This window comes from Leucoraja erinacea, chromosome 8 (assembly GCF_028641065.1).
Source record: "Leucoraja erinacea ecotype New England chromosome 8, Leri_hhj_1, whole genome shotgun sequence".
Lineage (NCBI taxonomy): Eukaryota > Metazoa > Chordata > Chondrichthyes > Rajiformes > Rajidae > Leucoraja > Leucoraja erinaceus.
The window spans coordinates 70,617,539-70,635,435 of record NC_073384.1 but is presented as its reverse complement, the minus strand read 5'-3'; the positions used below and the strand labels follow the sequence as shown (position 1 = coordinate 70,635,435).

Sequence of the window (17,897 nt, the reverse complement as noted above, 5' to 3'; positions counted from 1 at the left end):
CTCCAGAGATGCTGCATGTCCCGCTGAGTTACTCCAGCATTTTGTGTCTATCTTTGGTATAAACCAGCATCTGCAGTTCCTTGCTACACAGCTATGTTTTAATTTTAGTTTAGCAAGTAAAAAAAACAACAAAGGATGGAATAAAAGGAATTAAGCTTTCAAAAATCGATACAGCTCAATAACAACTTAATCTACCACTGGAGGTAGGGGCGGCACAGTGGCACAACGGTAGAGTTGCTGCCTTACAGCACCAGGGACCCAGGTTCAGTCTGAACTATGGGTGCTGTCTGTACAAAGTTTGTACATTCTCTCTGTGATCGCGTGGGTTTTCTCCAGGTGCTCGGGTTTCCTCCCACCTGACAATAGATGTTGTGTGTACCTGGTGGGCCACCTCTGTATCTCCCAAAATATATATAATTAGAATTGTTTACATGTAAGGAAAATTGTTGTTCTGCTAGAACATAGACCAGCGCAGCACAAGAACAGGCCCTTCAGCCCACAATGTCGGTACCGGACATGATGTTCAGAAGAACTCTTATCTGCCTGCTCGTAATCCATATCCCTCCACTCCCTGTGTATCCATACACCCATCCAAAAGCTCTTAAATGCCACTATTGTATCTGCCTCAAATAACACATTCCAGGCACTTTAGAGCAGTCTGAAGAAGGGTCCCGTCCCGAAACAACCTATCCATCTTCACCAGAGGTGGCCCCTGACCCGCTGAGTTACTCCAGCACTGGGTTTCTTTTCCCCTATTGCATTTGATTTTTCCATCTGCTTCTGAATCACAGAATAGAGTTTTGGGATTTTGGAGGTGGAGGTGGAGGTGGTGAATGCAGTTACCACAATGAAAACCTAAAGGTTTCAAGTGTTTTTGAAGAGGCAAGTCCTCGGATGTAAATGTTTCGTCCAGGCTCAGTATTGGTGATCCTTTCAAGAGTCATACAGTGTGGAAACAGGCATAACTTACCCATATCGACCAATATGTCCCATCTAAACTAGTCATACCTGCCTGCGTTTGCCCTATATCCCTCTAAACTTTTCCTATTCATGTACCTGTTTAACTGTTTCTTAAATGTTACATTAGTCCCTGCCTCAACTACCTCCTCTGGCAGCTTGTTCCATTGCCCCACCACCCTTTGTGTGAAAGAGTTACCGCTCAGATTACTATTAAATCTTTAAGAAGGAACTGCAGATGCTGGAAAATCGAAGGTAGACAAAAGTGCTGGAGAAACTCAGCGGGTGCAGCAGCATCTATGGAGCGATGGAAATAAGCAACGTTTCGGGCCGAAACCCTTCCCGAAACGTTGCCTATTTCCTTCGCTCCATAGATGCTGCTGCACCTGCTGAGTTTCTCCAGCATTTTTTGTCTACCTACTATTAAATCTTTTCCCCTTCACCTTAAACCTATGTCCTCTGGTTCTCGATTCCCCTACTCTGAGCAAGAGTTCTGCAGGTTTACCCAATCTAGGCCTCTCATGATTTTGTACACTTCTATAAGATCACCCCTCATCCTCCTGCGCTCCAAGGAATAGAGTCCTAGCCTGCTCAACCTCTCCCTCTAGCTCAGACCCTCTAGTCCTGGCAACCCTCGTAAATCTTCTCTGTACCCTTTCCAGTTTCACAACAACCTTTCCTATAATACGGTGCCCAAAACTGAACACAATACTCTAGATGCAGCCTCACCAACCTTTTATACAACTGCAACATGGCCACTCAACTTCTAAACTCAATACTTTGACTGATGAAGGCCAATGTGCCAAAAGCCTTTTTTGACCACCCTATCTACCTACGACTCTATCTTCAAGGAACCATTCCCCTGCACTCCTACGATCCCTCTGCTCTACAACACTCCCCAGAGCCGACCATTCACTGTGTAGGTCCTGCCCATGTTAGACTTCCCAAAATGCAACACCTCACATTGCTCTGTATTAAATTCCATCAACCATTCCTCCGCCCACCTGACCAACCGATTAAGATCCTGATGCAATTTTTCACAACCATCTTCACTATCTGCAAAACCACCCACTTTTGTATCATTTGCAGTTGCCAATCTTGCTATGTATATTCTCATCTAAATTATTGATATAGATGATAAACAGTAATGGCCCCAGCACCGAACCCTGAGGCCCACCACTAGTCATAGGTCTCCACTCCGAGAAGCAACCTCCCACCACCACCCTCTGCTTCCTTCCGCAAAGTCAAAATTCTATCCATCCTTGGATCCCATGGGATCTAGCCTTCCATTGCAGCCTACCATGTGGAACCTTGGTGAATGTTTTGCTGAAGTCCATATGTACAACATCTACAGCTCTGCCCTCATCGACCTTTTTGGTCAGTCAGATTTGTGAGACATGACCTCCCACATACAAAACCATGCTGACTATCCTTAATCAGCCCTTGCCCATCTTAATGAATGTATATTGCTAAGAAAAATGACACCTCACACAAAACTCGTTTGACATTTGTGTTTTTCTTCACAGATATCGGAGCCTCAAACACTTCAATTATGACATCTGCCAAAGTTGTTTCTTTTCAGGACGGACAGCAAAGGGACATAAATTGTATTACCCAATGGTGGAATATTGTACCCCGGTATGGCCACGTGATTCACTTTATATTATTACCTTGTATTATTATACGTGCATCTACATCACTGTACAGCTTGAGAATATTATTCAATGTAGGAATATTTGCCTTTTCACGAGAGATGTAGGAAATTGCAGATATCTGGTGAGACCACATCTGGAGTATTGTGTACAGTTTTGGTCTCCTAATTTGAGGAAGGACATCCTTGTGATTGAGGCAGTGCAGCGTAGGTTCACGAGATTGATCCCTGGGATGGCGGGACTGTCATATGAGGAATGATTGAAAAGACTAGGTTTGTATTCACTGGAGTTTAGAAGGATGAGGGGGGAATCTTATAGAAGCGTATACAATTATAAAAGGACTAGACAAGCTAGATGCAGGAAAAATGTTCCCAATGTTGGGCGTGTCCAGAACCAGGGGCCACAGTCTAAGAATAAAGGGGAGGTCATTTAAGACTGAGGTGAGAAAAAACTTTTTTCACCCAGAGAGTTGTGAATTTATGGAATTCCCTGCCACAGAGGGCAGTGGAGGCCAAATCACTGAATGGATTTAAGAGAGAGTTCGATAGAGCTCTAGGGGCTAGTGGAGTCGAGGAATATGGGGAGAAGGCAGGCACGGGTTATTGATAGGGGACGATCAGCCATGATCACAATGAATGGCGGTGCGGTCTCGAAGGGCCGAATGGCCTCCTCCTGCACCTATTTTCTATGTTTCTATATATATTTGTGGAGTGCAACATTAATTGAAATTATTGTAATCAGTAGAGCAGCCTGTATTGTACCAAGTTTTAGTTTAGTTTATTGTTGTCCCATGTACAGAGATACAATGAAAAACCTTGTTTTTGGTGCTGTCCAGTCAAATCATATGTGCAAGTGGTATTATAGTGGATAGTAGATTATAGTGGATGGTACTAGATCATCTTCTAAGAGAGGACACTATGCTCCAACTCCACCCTGCACCTATCAAGCCTCTGAAAATACCAAGTATGATCTTAGGCAGACAAAAAAGCTGGAGAAACTCAGCGGGTGAGGCAGCATCTCTGGAGAGAAGGAATAGGCGACGTTTCGGGTCGGGACCCTTCTTCAGTGATGTATAGGCGACGTTTCGGGTTGAGACCTTATGATCTTAGTTTAGTTGAGTTTAATTTTTTGTCACGTACACCGAGGTACAGTGAAAAGCTTTTGTTGCGTGCTATCCAGTCAGCAGAAAGACAATACATGATTACAATCGAGCCATTTACAGTGAGTAGACACATGATAAGGGAATAACGTTTAGTGCAAGGTAAAGTCAGCAAAGTCAGATGGTCAAAGGAGATATGCATTTCTTATTTTCTCAGTTGATAGCTCAATGTCCTGATGACACTGGGTGAGTGATATTCAGCGTATGAATTAGAAGTATTGTTAGGGAACGTTAGGCCTACTCCACAGGTGTAAACATTCAGCGCCGGCCTTAAGCCGATTGGACCGATTGCTCCCAATTGGGCCCCGCTAGTAAGGGGGCCCCGCGCCAGAGTAATCTACTCTCAGCTCGGGTAGATCTACCCCGGGTGGTGGGGCAGAGAGAGAGTAGAGGGGTGGAGGGGGAAGAAAGGGGTAGACGGGGCGGGGGTGTGATGGGGAATGGAGAAGGGGCAGAGGGGGAGGTGGGTCGTCCCCTCACGGTCCCAGGGCAGCGATCCCGCCCCTCCAGTCGCCGTGCTTCACACACACAGCCCCGGCTCCGCCCCTCTCTCTCCCCGGGGAGACGCGGTGAACAATACACGGAGGGCCAGGCTGGGAGTTGGAGCAACGCTTACAAACATCGGCCTCAGCTCACACACGTCCGCCCGGACCCCGGCATCCGCTCCTGTCGCGGGCCCTCTCGCTCCCTTCTCTCCTTCCCTTCTTCCCTCCCTCCCTTCTCTCCTTCCCTCCCTCCTTCCTCTCTCTTTTCCCTTCTCTCATCCGCTCCATCCATTCCTCTCCTTCCCTCTCTCTGCTCTACTTCCCTCCCTCCCTTCTATCCTCCCTCCCTTCTCTTCCTCCCTCCCTCCCTTCCTCCAAGACCACCTCCCACGAATCCAACTCCGCCCCCAGGATGGAGCCAGCCTTCCTGATGAGTTTGTTGATCCTATTGGCATCCGCGGCCTTTGCCCTGCTGCCCCGGCACACGGCAGTGAAGAAGATGGCACTGGCCACCACCGATTGGTAGAACATCTGCAGCATCTTACTGCAGATGTTGAAGGAGCGGCGCCATCTCAATAAGTACAGCCGGCTCTGTCCCTTCTTGTACAGGGCCTCAGCGTTCCTGGACCAGTCCAGTTTACTATCCAGGTACACTCCAAGGTATTTGTACTCCCTGGTAAACTGCACATCCACACCCTTGATGGAGACAGGGGACAGGGGTGTTCCTCTCCCCCTAAAGTTCACCACCAACTCCTCCACATAGTTTGCACATGATGAATGGCTGAATTAGCAGACATAGCAATTCATAATAACATTTCATTTCCACTTTCAGACAACATCAGGCGAAGATGTACGTGATTTCACCAAGGTGCTGAAAAATAAGTTCAGGTCAAAGAAGTACTTTGCCAAACACCCCCGTCTAGGTTACCTGCCAGTACAAACGGTCCTGGATGGGGAGAACCTTGAGATGTAAGTTTAACTTTATAAGGTTGAGATATATATCGCTTCTTACTGGTGAATGGTCACCATTGAGCACTATTTGAAGGGAAAGGATCTATATTCAGCATTGACCTGTACAATAGTAAGAAGTCCAAGAGATGAAAACATTGAGACACAAGGAACTGCAGATGCTGGAATCTTGAGCAAAACGCAAAGTGCTGGATTAACTCGACGGGGGCAGATATCCTCTGTGGAGGGAATGGCTGGGCGATGTGGTGAGGAAGAACCTGTCTTTCTACCTCCAGTTGTAGCGGGAGAAAGCTGGAAAAGGGAAGCGGGCACGGGACCAAGCGTTTGTACCTGAGGATTAGGAATAACCTTTCTTAACAAATCGTCCACAGATGAGGGGGTGTTGATTGCCAGATGGGTGGAGTTAGTGACAGTGTCTGCACAAGTGAGGTACAAAGAAGTTGGAGGATTGTTGCCTTTTAAATGTTGTTATAGTCCCTACCTCAACTACCTCCTCTGGCAGCTCGTTCCATATACCTACCACCATCTCCGTGAAAAGGGTGCCCCTCACGTCCCTATTAAATCTTCCCCTTTCACCGTAAAACTATCCCTCTGCTTCAGGATTCTCCAAGGAGTAAAACACTCTGTGCAGTCACCCTATCTATTCCCCTCATGATCGTATACACTTCTATAAGATCACCCCTCAGCCGTCTGCGCTCAAAGTTATAAAGTCCTAGCCTGCGCAACCTCTCCCGATAGCTCAGGCCTTCAGGTGGTGGCAGCATCCTCGTAAATCTTACATTTTAAAGATGTGACAGGAACCTGAGGAGCAAATCTTTCACATGGAGGGTTTATGGAACAAGCTGGCAGAGAAGATAGTTGAGGCAGGTATTGCATCCATAGTTCAAAGACATTTGGACAGGTGCGTGGATAGGAAAGGTGGGCCAAACGCCTGCAGTTGGGACTAGTGTAGATCGGGCATGTTGGTCAGCATGGACAAACTGGATCAAAGAGCCCATTGCATGACTATGACTCTAACCTTATCCAATGCCTTACTGAAGTCCATATAGACGACATTTACGGCTTTGCATTCGTCAACCTTTTTGGTTACTTCTTCAAAAATCTCCACCAGATTTGTAAGACGATCTCCCTTGTACAAAACCATGCTGACCATCCTTAAATCGGCCCCTGTCTATACAAATTAATTTTGCTATCAAAATACAATTACCAAATCTTATCCCTCAGAATTTTCTTCAGGTGCATTGGTCTATAGTTCCATCTGAATTATCTTCTTAACTATGCTCCTCAGTTTCCGAAACTCCAAGGGGGGGGGTGGGGGGGGGGGGCGGTTATTACTTTGAGTTAGAGAATTCCAACAAGAGGTTGGTGTGGTAACATTTGGAGTACTGTGTTCAATTTTGATCACCCTACTATAGGAATGATCCCATTCAGCTAGAAGGAGTGCAACAAAGATGTATGAGGATGTTGCCAGGACCCGAGGGCCTGCATGATAGGAGGAGCTTGGGCAGGCTTGGACTTCATACCTTGGAGCGCAGGAGAATGAGGGTTGATCATATCGAGGTGTATAATATCATGAGGGAACTAGATAGGGTGAATGCACAGAGTCTTTTACCCAGAGTAGGGAAATCAGGCAGTAGAGGACAAGGTGAGATGGCCACAATTACATACGCACCTGCGGAGCAATTTTTCACTCAAGGTGGTGGGTGTATGGAACAAGCTACCAGAGGATGTAGTTGAAGCAGGGACTATAACAAGGCCACTTGAACAGCTACCTGGATTGGAAAGGTTTAGAGGGATTATGGAATGGAATACTTTATTGCCACATGTGACAAGGCACAGTGAAATTCTTTGCTTGCGTACCCAAGTAGGTTTGCTAACTGTCCCGTATTATCCGGGACATCCGTATTTTGAGCTAAATTGGTTTGTCCCGTATGGGACCGCCCTTGTCCCGTATTTGACTGCTACTACTTGGGTCAAGGAGACTGTCGGGTCGGAGCGCCGCGTCCGGCCCCTCCTCACCCGTCCCGACGGAGTGCAGCCCGTGGAGCGCAGCAGCAGCAGCGCCTCGCCCATGGCCCCGTCGGCTGGCAAACCCGGCCAGCTGTCCGACCTTCGGACCTCCGCTTCCCGCCGACACCACCATCCCCCCCCCCTCCTACTCATCGGTTCATGAGTTGGATGGGGCACCAGACTTTGCGCGCGATGTCGTGTGGCCCGGGCCAAAGCTCCTCAGCTTGCCCGCCGGCTGGGCTTTGTGTGCAGTCCAGCACCCGGGCCAACTCATCATTCACCCAGCCACGGCCCAGTCGGTCAACAAAATGCCGTGGGGAATTTGTCCCGTACTTTGACCTTTTGTCCCTTATTTGGGAGTGAGAAAGTTGGCGGCCCTATTCCCAAGGCATGCAAATAGTTGCCACATAAAGAACGCTGACTAAGTCACAAAGTACGCCACGCCGGCTGCTCTTTAGTTCTCCCTCCCTTCACGCTGGTGCCCCCACGTTAGATGCTTCATTGCTAAATGCAGGCAAATGGGACTACTTTAGATGGGGCATCTTGGTCAGCATGGACGAGTTGGGCCGAAGGGGTTATTTCCATGACCATGACTGATTCAGAGTTCATCCAAAAGTTCATAATCAGAGTTACTTCAGTATTGCAGGATGGAGGTGAGGATGGAGGCACAGGGGGAGTGGAAGAGGAGTGATACCACAGAGATGGAAACACTAGTCTGCTCAGACATGTCCAAAATAACTCATTGAGTTGGACTTTCAAAGACAGCTTCTTACACATTATTCACTTTAACAATAAAATATCACTTTGCTAGCTATTTTTATATTATGCTCTACAAAACTAAATTCTGTCATTGATACCATAGAAACATAGAAAAAAAGGTGCAGGAGTAGGCCATTCGGCCCTTCGAGCCAACACCACCATTCAATATGATCGTGGCTGATCGTCTAAAATCAGTACCCCGTTCCTGCCTTCTCCCCATATCCCTTGATCCTTTTAGCCCGAAGAGCTAAATCTAACTCTCCCTTGAAAAATCCTGTGAATTGGCCTCCACTGCCTCTGTGGCAGAGAATGCCACAACTTTCTGTGTGAAAACAAATTTTCCTCATCTCAGTCCTAAATGTAACCCCTGGCTCTGGACTCCCGCAACATCGGGAACATTTTTCCTGCATCTAGCCTGTCCAAACAACTTTTGTTTCTGCTGTTCCTCTATTTTGCAGTGTTATGCAGCAGCAATGTGGTGAATAGGCTCTTTATCTCATGTTGTTAATAGGCCATCCGGTTAATTTGATGATCTTACACAGTATGTTATAAAAGACTGAAACCAATTCAAAATGGACTGCACTTGTCCCTTAATAATAAATTAGTTTTACGAATAGCAATGCAACTGGATTAGAGAGAAAAACGCAAATAGTTTGGGACGTGTTCAGTGGTTTCCAAGGGAAAGTATCTGTAAATTGGGTTGCCATGTTCACTTGCGATTGTCCCATGAATGGACACTGGGTGACTCATTGTCCAGGTTCGAGCAGTGTTGGTTCATCAGGATTTTGGAGAATGCTTCTGAAGAGCACCCATGGAACTAATGTTGAGGAGAAAGTTAACACTTTCAGGAATGTGTGAAAGGCATTTAGCAAATTAAGCGATGTCACTAATGCAGAACTAATCTGTCTCCTCCCTTGCTTTCTGGAGGGGCAAGTATAAGGCAGAAGGCACAAAAACTATTTAGCTAATGTCATTCAAAGGAGAAAAGCAGATTTGGGGTGTTTAGTATGAGGCTTGTTCAACCTTGTTCATCTGAAGTTCCTTGGACTCCAGGGCCTGAGCTGTAGCAGGGTTCTTGGGCCTGAGCTGCAGGGAGAGGTTGGTCAGGACTTTATTCCTTGGAGCGCAGGGGGATGAGGGGTTATCTTATCGAGGTTTATCAGATCATGAGAAGGATAGATAGGGTGAATGCCCAGAGTGGAGGAATCAAGAACCAGAGGACGTGGGGTGGTGGGGGGAGATTTAATAGGAACCTGAAGGGCAACTTTTTTACACAAAGGGCGGTAGGTGTATGGAACGAGCTGCCAAAGGAGGTATAACTGTATTATGTTGTCCTGCAGCAAGCAAGAATTTCATTGCCCTATCTGGGTGGGACACATGACAATAAACTCTCTTGACTCGACTTGACTTGAGCTATCACTATTGTTCAGAAACATTTGGACAGGTACATGGACAGGATAGGTTTAGTGGGATATGGACCAGACACAGACAGGTTGGAGTAATGTAGATGGGTTTGTCGGTTTGGGCCGAAGGCTCTGTTTCCACACTGTATAATTATAACTCTATGGTCTGTGTGGAAGACAAGGAAGCAAAAGGACGAGACATGAAAACTGAATATTGTAGCTAGAGAAACATTTAAAACATCTCATGGATGTATTGCTTTATAGAGGGAGAACATAAATTCACAACAACATAATGAAATTGAGTAATTTTCCCTTAAGGTGCCAGGGCCGGGCTTGTTCAGTTAGGTTCATTAACAGATGTTTGGCCACTGATGATGATTTGATTTACAGCAACTTTCTACACATGCTTCTGTTTCATTAGTGTGCATTGGTAAAGCATTCCATTGTTTTTACAGCTCCATTAAAATCTTCTGTATTTTTTTTTTTCTCTTTTAAAGTCCCGTCACAGTCATCAGCATGTGGCCCGAGCAATATGAGTGAGTATGTGCATCTGTCCTGCATGCCAAGTGCTCTGTCTCGTTGTTGCTGTGTTAATGTAGTGCATCACGTCAGGGCTGCTCACAACTGCTTGATCAACCAGCATGGTAATAAGAAGATGATCCATTGTGTTCCTCGAGGCAGGCAGGCAGGCTACTTCACTAAGAAGTAGTAAATGTCCTCCTTTTGAAACATAATGGAGAATTTATCATCTCTGATCTCCTCACTGTGCTTCCAACCGATGCTTGAAGAATATTCTCATTTTAAATAAATGGAAAATCATCTTTGTGATTCGGTTTTCTAATATTCTAATGTCCCTCTTTTGCAAGCATCCCACACACTCAACACCCCCATTAAAAGTATAACTGGATGCTATTTTTTAAAGAATTATCGCTCTTAAGAAGCTGATCTGATCAGCATTATATATACTTCTTCATAGCATGCAGAGCAAACTTCCACGATCTTGCGTTCTTCCACGTCAGTCTTGCATCACAAGCCACAAAAGATATTCAAGTAAATGACAGCGAATTGAGGAATGCCGTAGAACAGAGGGATCTAGGAATAACTGTGCATAGTTCCCAGAAGGTGGAATCTCATGTAGATAGGGTGGTGAAGAAAGCTTTTGGTGTGCTGGCCTTTAAAAATCAGAGCATTGAGTATTGACGTTGGGATATAATGTTAAAATTGTACAAGGCATTTGTGAGGCCAATTCTGGAATATGGTGTACAATTCTGGTCGCCTAATTATAGGAAGGATATCAACAAAATAGAGAGATTTACTAGAATGTTGCCTGGGTTTCAGCACCTAAGTTACGGAGAAAGGTTGACCAAGATAGGTCTTTATTCTTTGCAGCGCAGAAGGTTAAGGGGGGACTTGATAGAGGTCTTTAAAATTATGAGAGGGATAGACAGAGTTGACGTGGATAAGCTTTTTCCATTGAGAGTAGGGAAGATTCAAACAAGAGGACATGATTTGAGAATTAAGGAACAAAAGTTTAGGGGTAACATGAGGGAGAACTTCTTTACTCAGATAGTGGTAGCTGTGTGGAATGAGCTTCCAGTGGAAGTGGTGGAGGCAGGTTCGATTTTATCATTTAAAAATGAATTGGATAGGTATATGGACGGGAAAGGAATGAAGGGTTATGGTCTGAGTGCAGGTAGATGGGACTAGGTGAGAGTAAGTGTTTGGCACGGACTAGAAGGGCCAAGATGGCCTGTTTCTGTGCTGTAATTGTTATATGGTTATAAGTGGTTAATTAAAGATGCCGTTACGCTGATATTGGGAGTGTAATACACTTCCAGCTGGATTTTTACCCCATGGATTATTTCTATTGCAGTAAATTGTACCAATATCCTCAAACTTATCAGCACTAAGATCATGAAGCATTATTGCAGCTTTAATATTTTCTGGAAAATATTAATTTCAACATGCTTTACTATTGCAGCCCTACACAATCTCCACAGCTGTCCCAAGATGACACGCATTCCAGAATAGAGTTCTATGCCAACAGGTAACAACAAACCTAGCAATTGCTACATTCAAATCCTCCCATGTTTCACCAAATTATTATCGGACGAAACTGGCTCCTACTACACAGTGTCTTCGGTTTCACCATGCAGGTTTTAGCAAATCATTCTTGGTTTCAAATTAAGTTCTACAAACACACAATCAAAAAACAGATGGTAGATGTTAGCTTATGTATTAATTTGTCTCAAAATTCAGTCAAGGGTGGCACTTGGTGACAGTGCTGCTGCCAACCAAAATGCAGGCATTTGGTTAAATATATTATCAATCGAGCTTCATAACCGCACTCTTGTCAATGGCATTTTGATGTTATTGTTAACAAATATACGTGGAACTATTCTCTACATCACACTTTTCTTTGTTCTTCTGGTGTTTTTTTACTTCCTGGTTCCTCTATTGTGAAATAGTTTTTTAATGGTTCAATCTTTATTAAGTCAAACACAAACAGGTAATCCTAATTGACCGTCTCCGGTATGGGGTTGGTATTGATGGCACTGCCCTGAGCTGGTCCGTCTCCTACCTCAAAGGTAGGAGTTTCTCGACTAACATAGGCAACTCTTTCTCCTCCCCAGCTAATCTCCACAAGGTTCCATCCTTGGCCCCATTCTCTTCTCCCTGTACATGCTCCCCTTAGGCCAAGTCATTGAAAGGCACGGCATTTCCTTCCATTGCTACACAGACGATACACAACTCTATCTCCCCCTGAAGCCCAAAAACCAATCAAATCTGCTTAACCTTGCCCGCTGCCTCGAGGATATAAAGTGCTGGATGGCCCAGAACTTCCTCCAACTAAATGAGAGTAGGTCTGAGGTCATCCTTCTCGGCCCCTCGGACTCAATCAAAATGATAGCAGGCAGCCTTGGAAGCCTTACCCCACTACTCAAACCTCACGTCAAAAACCTCGGCGTGATATTTGACTCAGCACTGAAATTTGACAAGCAAGTCAATGCCGTGGTAAAAGCTAACTTCTTTCAGCTTCGGACGATAGCTAAAATAAAAAAGTTCCTCCACTTTGATGACCTCGAAAAGATCATCCACACATTTATCTCCTCCCGCCTAGATTACTGCAACTCCCTCTACACTGGCATCAGCCAATCTTCCCTGTCCCGCCTGCAACTGGTCCAAAACGCCGCAGCGAGACTCCTGACGGGCACCCGAAAAAGGGACCACATCACCCCGATCCTGGCCTCTCTCCACTGGCTCCCTGTGCGGTTCCGTATAAATTTCAAGACCCTCCTCTATGTCTACAAAGCCCTCAATGGGCTTGCCCCCTACTACATTAAAAGTCTTCTCACCCACCACTCCACCTCCAGGCCCCTCAGATCGGCCGACTTGGGGTTACTGAACATCCCGCAGTCTAGGCATAAGCTCAGGGGCAACCGCGCCTTTGTGGTTGCAGCTCCTAGACTGTGGAACAGCATCCCCCTTCCCATCAGAACTGCCCCCTCCATCGACTCTTTTAAGCCAAGACTAAAAACGTATCTATACTCCCAAGCCTTTCCTGACGTCCACTGAGCGAGGGCTGCATGGATATATGTATGTAGTTTGTTTATACTATTCTTATAACAAATGTAAAGCACTTTGGCCAACGAGAGTTGTTTTTTTAAATGTGCTATAGAAATAAATGTGACTTGACTTGACTTGACGAAGACCACCTATAGGCGGATACATTGTTGTCAACATGTGATATTTACACTGCCTTCCATTGACTCCACACAGAGATTCCGGAGTGGGCAATTCTCTCTCTGGTTACCCTTTTTCCCTTTTTGTACATGAAATCTTTTTGAACTATCCTTAATATTATCTGCAAGATCTATTTCCAGCCCCCTTTCTGTCCTGCCGATTTCCTTCCTTAAGCCCCTGTCCCACTGTACGAGGTAATTCAAGAGTTCTCCCGCGTTTTCCCCCCGATTCGAACTCGGAGAATGTCCGTAGCGGGTCCGTAGGAGTTCGTGGAAGTCTCGTAGCAGCTCGTACGAGTAAAATGTAACAATTTTTATTCATCATTTTTTTTTTTCTTGTCAGCACACTGTTTAAAACATCCCACTTTCAGAAACAGCTCCAGTTCCTTTCCCATCAAACAACCTGCTCCAAACAACTTGAGCGAGTTTCTGACCAATACCTTCAAAGTTGGCCTTGGCCCAACTTAGAATTGTATCTCGTGGTCCACCCTGTCTATCCATAACTATCTAAAACCAAACAGAACAGTGGTCGTGGATCCAAAAGGCTCATAGAAACATAGAAACATAGAAAATATGTGCAGGAGGAGGCCATTCAGCCCTTCGAGCCAACACCGCCATTCATGGCTGATCGTCCCCTATCAATAACCCATGCCTGCCTTCTCCCCATATCCCTTGACTCCACTAGCACCTAGAGCTCTATCTAACTCTCTCTTAAATCCACCCAGTGAATTGGCGTCCACTGCCCTCTGTGGCAGGGAATTCCACAAACTCACAACTCTCTGGGTGAAAACGTTTTTTCTCACCTCAGTCTTAAATGACCTCCCCTTTATTCTAAGACTGTAGCCCCTGGTTCTGGACTCGCCCAACATTGGGAACACAAGTCATCCACAAACACCTCATCCAATTTCCTAAGACTAGATCAAGCATTGCCCTCTCCCATGTAGGGTCCTCTATATATTGACCGAGGACACTTTCCTGAACACATTTGACAAATACTTCCCCGTCTAAACCTTTTGCACTATGACATTCCCAGTCAATATTGGGAAAGGTGAAATCTGCTGTGACAACTTTATTTGACCTGAAGCTGCCTGCAATCTCCTGGCATATTTACTCTTCCATTTTCCGTTGGCTATTTAGGGGGCTGTAGTACACTCCCAACAAGGTGATCACCCCTTTTTATTTCCCAGCTCCACCTATATAAAGTCACTGGACAAAACTTCAATAATGTCATCTCTGACTACTGCTGTGATATCTTAATCAATAAAGCAACATCCTCTCCACTTTTATTTCCCCCCCCCCCTCCACCTCTGTCTCCTGTAGTGTCCATACACCCTGCAACATTAAGCTGCCAGTCCTGTCCCACTCTTCATCCGGTTTCTGTAATGGCTATAACTGCACAAATGCCTATGCCCACCCTGAGTACATCTGCCTTACCTGTCAGGCCTCTCCCATTAAAATAGTGCAATTCAAATCAATAGTCCTTCCATGCTCCTGCCTATTCTGTCCACTCTAGCTCCTTTCATCACCATCCATGCCAACTTCCAGCCTCTCACCTGCCTCGGTCCTCCTAGGATCCCGCCCTCTCCGGCTAATCCTGAAGAAGTTCCAGTCTTCCCAGAGAGTCATTGTCATACCTTTTTGTTAAACGGTAACACTTAGTTAAACATTTTCGCTGAAACAAAATATTTCCTCTACAACCATCCAGTCAAGACTGCAAGATCTGATAGGTCTCTGTCATGTCCCCTCTCCCTCTTCTTGTTCAAATGGTCTCAAACAAATCTGGTCCAATCTCTTCTCACGGGACAAATTGCCCATTCTATGTATTCCTCTGGTAAACATTCTCTGAACTGCTGAACAACATACTTATTGGATGAGAACCTAATTAGTATCTAGCTTTCCCCGAGGCATAGAGGCGCAGCGGGCGGCACGGTGGTGCAGCAGTAGAGTTGCTGCCTTACAGTGCCGTAGGCCCAGGTTCGAACCTGACTACGGGTGCTGTCTGTACAGAGTTTGTACATTCGCCTTGTCACTCTGTGAGTTTTCTCCGGGTGCTCCGGTTTCCTCCCACACCCCAAAGATGTGCAGGTTTGCAGGTTCATTAGCTTCTGCAAACTGTCCCGAGTGTGCTGGATAGGACTAATGGTCAGCTGGGGGATTGTTGGTCGGCGCAGACTCGGTGAGTCAAAGGGCCTGTTTCCACGCTGTATCTCTAAAACTAAAACTAAAAGTCTATTAAGATAGACACAAAGTCTTGGAGTTACTCAGCGGGTCAGGCAGCATCGCTGGAGGGAAGGGATGGGTGACGTTTTGGGTCGGGACCCTTCTTCAGACTAGAGTAGAGGGGAGGGAAACGGAGGTAGGAAAAGGCCAGAACAAAGCAGGGCCGGCAACAGATGGCCAAGGAAGGGTGGAGTCCATAATGGCCCATTGTGGGCTGGGGAAGAGGTGATATCGAGAGGGGTACAAGGATGTGAACAGTGGAACTAGTAGGATGACTAGACTTGGGGAGGTAGGAGAGAGAGAATGCAGGGGTTACTTGTAATTAGAGAAATCAGCGTTCATACCGCTGGGTTGTAAGTTGTCCAGGCAAAACATGAGATGCTGTTCCTCCAATGTGTGTGTGGCCTCACTCTGACAATGGAGGAGGCCCAGGACAGAGTCAGTATGGGAATAGGAAGAGAGTTAAAATGTTTGGAAACCAAGGTATCAAGTAGGCCTAAGATGTTCAGCGAAATAATCGCCCAGTCTGCGCTTGGTCTCGCCGATATATAGGAGTCCGTACCTAGAACAACATATTCAGTAGATGAGGTTGGAGGAGGTGCAAGTGAACCTCTGCCTCACCTGAAAGGACTGTCGGGGTCCTTGGATACAGTCGAGGGGGGAGGTAAAGCGACAGGTGTATGGGGAAAGTACCAGGGGAGGGGGTGGTTTGGGTGGGAAGGGACGGGTTGACCAGGGAGTTGTGGGGTGAGCTGTCTCTGCGGAAAGCAGAAAGGGGTGGAGATAGGAAGATGTGGCCAGTGGTGGGATCCCGTTGGAGGTGGCGGAAATGTCAGAGGATGATGTGTTGTTTGCGATGGCTGATGGGATAAAAGTGAGGACAGGGGAGGGGGGACTCTGTCCTTGTTGCGACTGGGGGGAGGGGGAGCAAGAGCCGAGCTACGGGAGACAGAGGAGACACGTGTGAGGGCCTCATCAATAATAGAAAAGGGGAGCCCCGTTCCCTAAAAATGAGATCTCATTCTTTCGAGGTTCATATGCACCTCCTCCAACCTCATCTATCTGTGGAGTAAAGGGCCTGTCCCACTTGCGTGTCCTTGGCATGCAAATTACGTGACCTCGTGGTCACGTTGAGCTGAGACGGTCCCGCGAAGGTCGGGCGCGATTACACGCGTACGCACAGCTGTCTGGAGCGCATGACGTCATTTGAAGATGGACACAAAGCTGGAGTAATTCAGCGGGACTGGCAGCATCTCTGGAGAGAAGCAATGGGTGACGTTTCATGTCGAGACTCTTCAGTGTGAAAAGAAGGGTCGTGACCTGAAACGTCACCCATTGCTTCTCTCCAGAGATGCTGCCGGTCCCGCTGAGTTACTCCAGCATTTTGTGTCTATCTTCAATTTTCTTGGCCCCGTTCTGGGAGTAGAAGTGGGGGCGGAGCCGGACCGCAACGGCCGTGAACCCCAGGCCGAGTTCGGCGATCGTTTGCCTGCTTCTGCTGCTGTTGGAGGCGAGACGTTGCGTCGCGCCAGGGTCTTGGGCCCGTCCCACTTTGGCCATCAGTTCCGTGACAGGCCGTTGGCATGCAAAGCTTTCGTTCACTACAAAAATTTCGGAGCCCCGCGCGATGTCACGCACAACTACACAACCCTCCGCGCTTCTCAGTGGGACCGGCCCCGCGCGACCATATGGTGCCCGTGCGCTTCAACGCGACCACGAAGTTGCGTAATTTGCGTGCCAAGGACACGCAAGTGGGACAGGCCCTTTACTCCAGGACTTTCCTATCCTCGGTATGAACCAGCATCTGCAGTTCACACTAAGTACATTACATTGGATTCCTTTTGACTTGTCATATGTTTCATGGACTATTGAAGAAGGGTCTCGACCCCTAAACATCACCCATTCCTTCTATCCAGAGATGCTGCCCGTCCCGCTGAGTTACTCCAGCATTTTGTGTCTATTAACAATTGCAACTGCTTTGTCGGCATGAACATTAACGGAACCCATGTACTTCTGTCATGTGTAGGAAACATAGTAACATAGACATAGTAAATAGGTGCAGGAGTAGGCCATTCGTCCCTTCGAGCCTGCACCGCCATTCAATATGATCATGGCTGATCATCCAACTCAGTATCCCATCCCTGCCTTCTCTCCATACCCCCTGATCCCTTTAGCCACAAGGGCCACATCTAACTCCCTCTTAAATATAGCCAGTGAACTGGCCTCAACTACCTTCTGTGGCAGAGAATTCCACAGATTCACCACTCTCTGTGTAAAAAATGATTTTCTCATCTCGGTCCTAAAAGACTTCCCTCTTATCCTTAAACTGTGACCCCTTGTTCTGGACTTCCCAAACATCGGGGATAATCTTCCTGCATCTAGCCTGTCCAACCCCTTAAGAATTTTGTAAGTTTCTATAAGATCCCCCCTCAATCTTCTAAATTCTAGCGAGTACAAGCCGAGTCTATCCAGTCTTTCTTCATATGAAAGTCCTGCCATCCCAGGAATCAGTCTGGTGAACCTTCTCTGTACTCCCTCTA

The 17,897-nt window shown here is 46.5% G+C and overlaps 1 protein-coding gene across 1 annotated transcript in view; it reads left to right on the top strand.

The window, feature by feature from the left end:
* utrn (utrophin) overlaps nt 1-17,897 on the top strand; it is a 382,291-nt gene that overhangs the window by 344,592 nt on the left and 19,802 nt on the right. Inside the window, 4 exon segments of the mRNA XM_055639965.1 lie at nt 2,484-2,595; nt 5,086-5,222; nt 9,892-9,930; nt 11,376-11,441. Of these exon segments, the coding sequence (XP_055495940.1) occupies nt 2,484-2,595; nt 5,086-5,222; nt 9,892-9,930; nt 11,376-11,441 (354 nt within the window).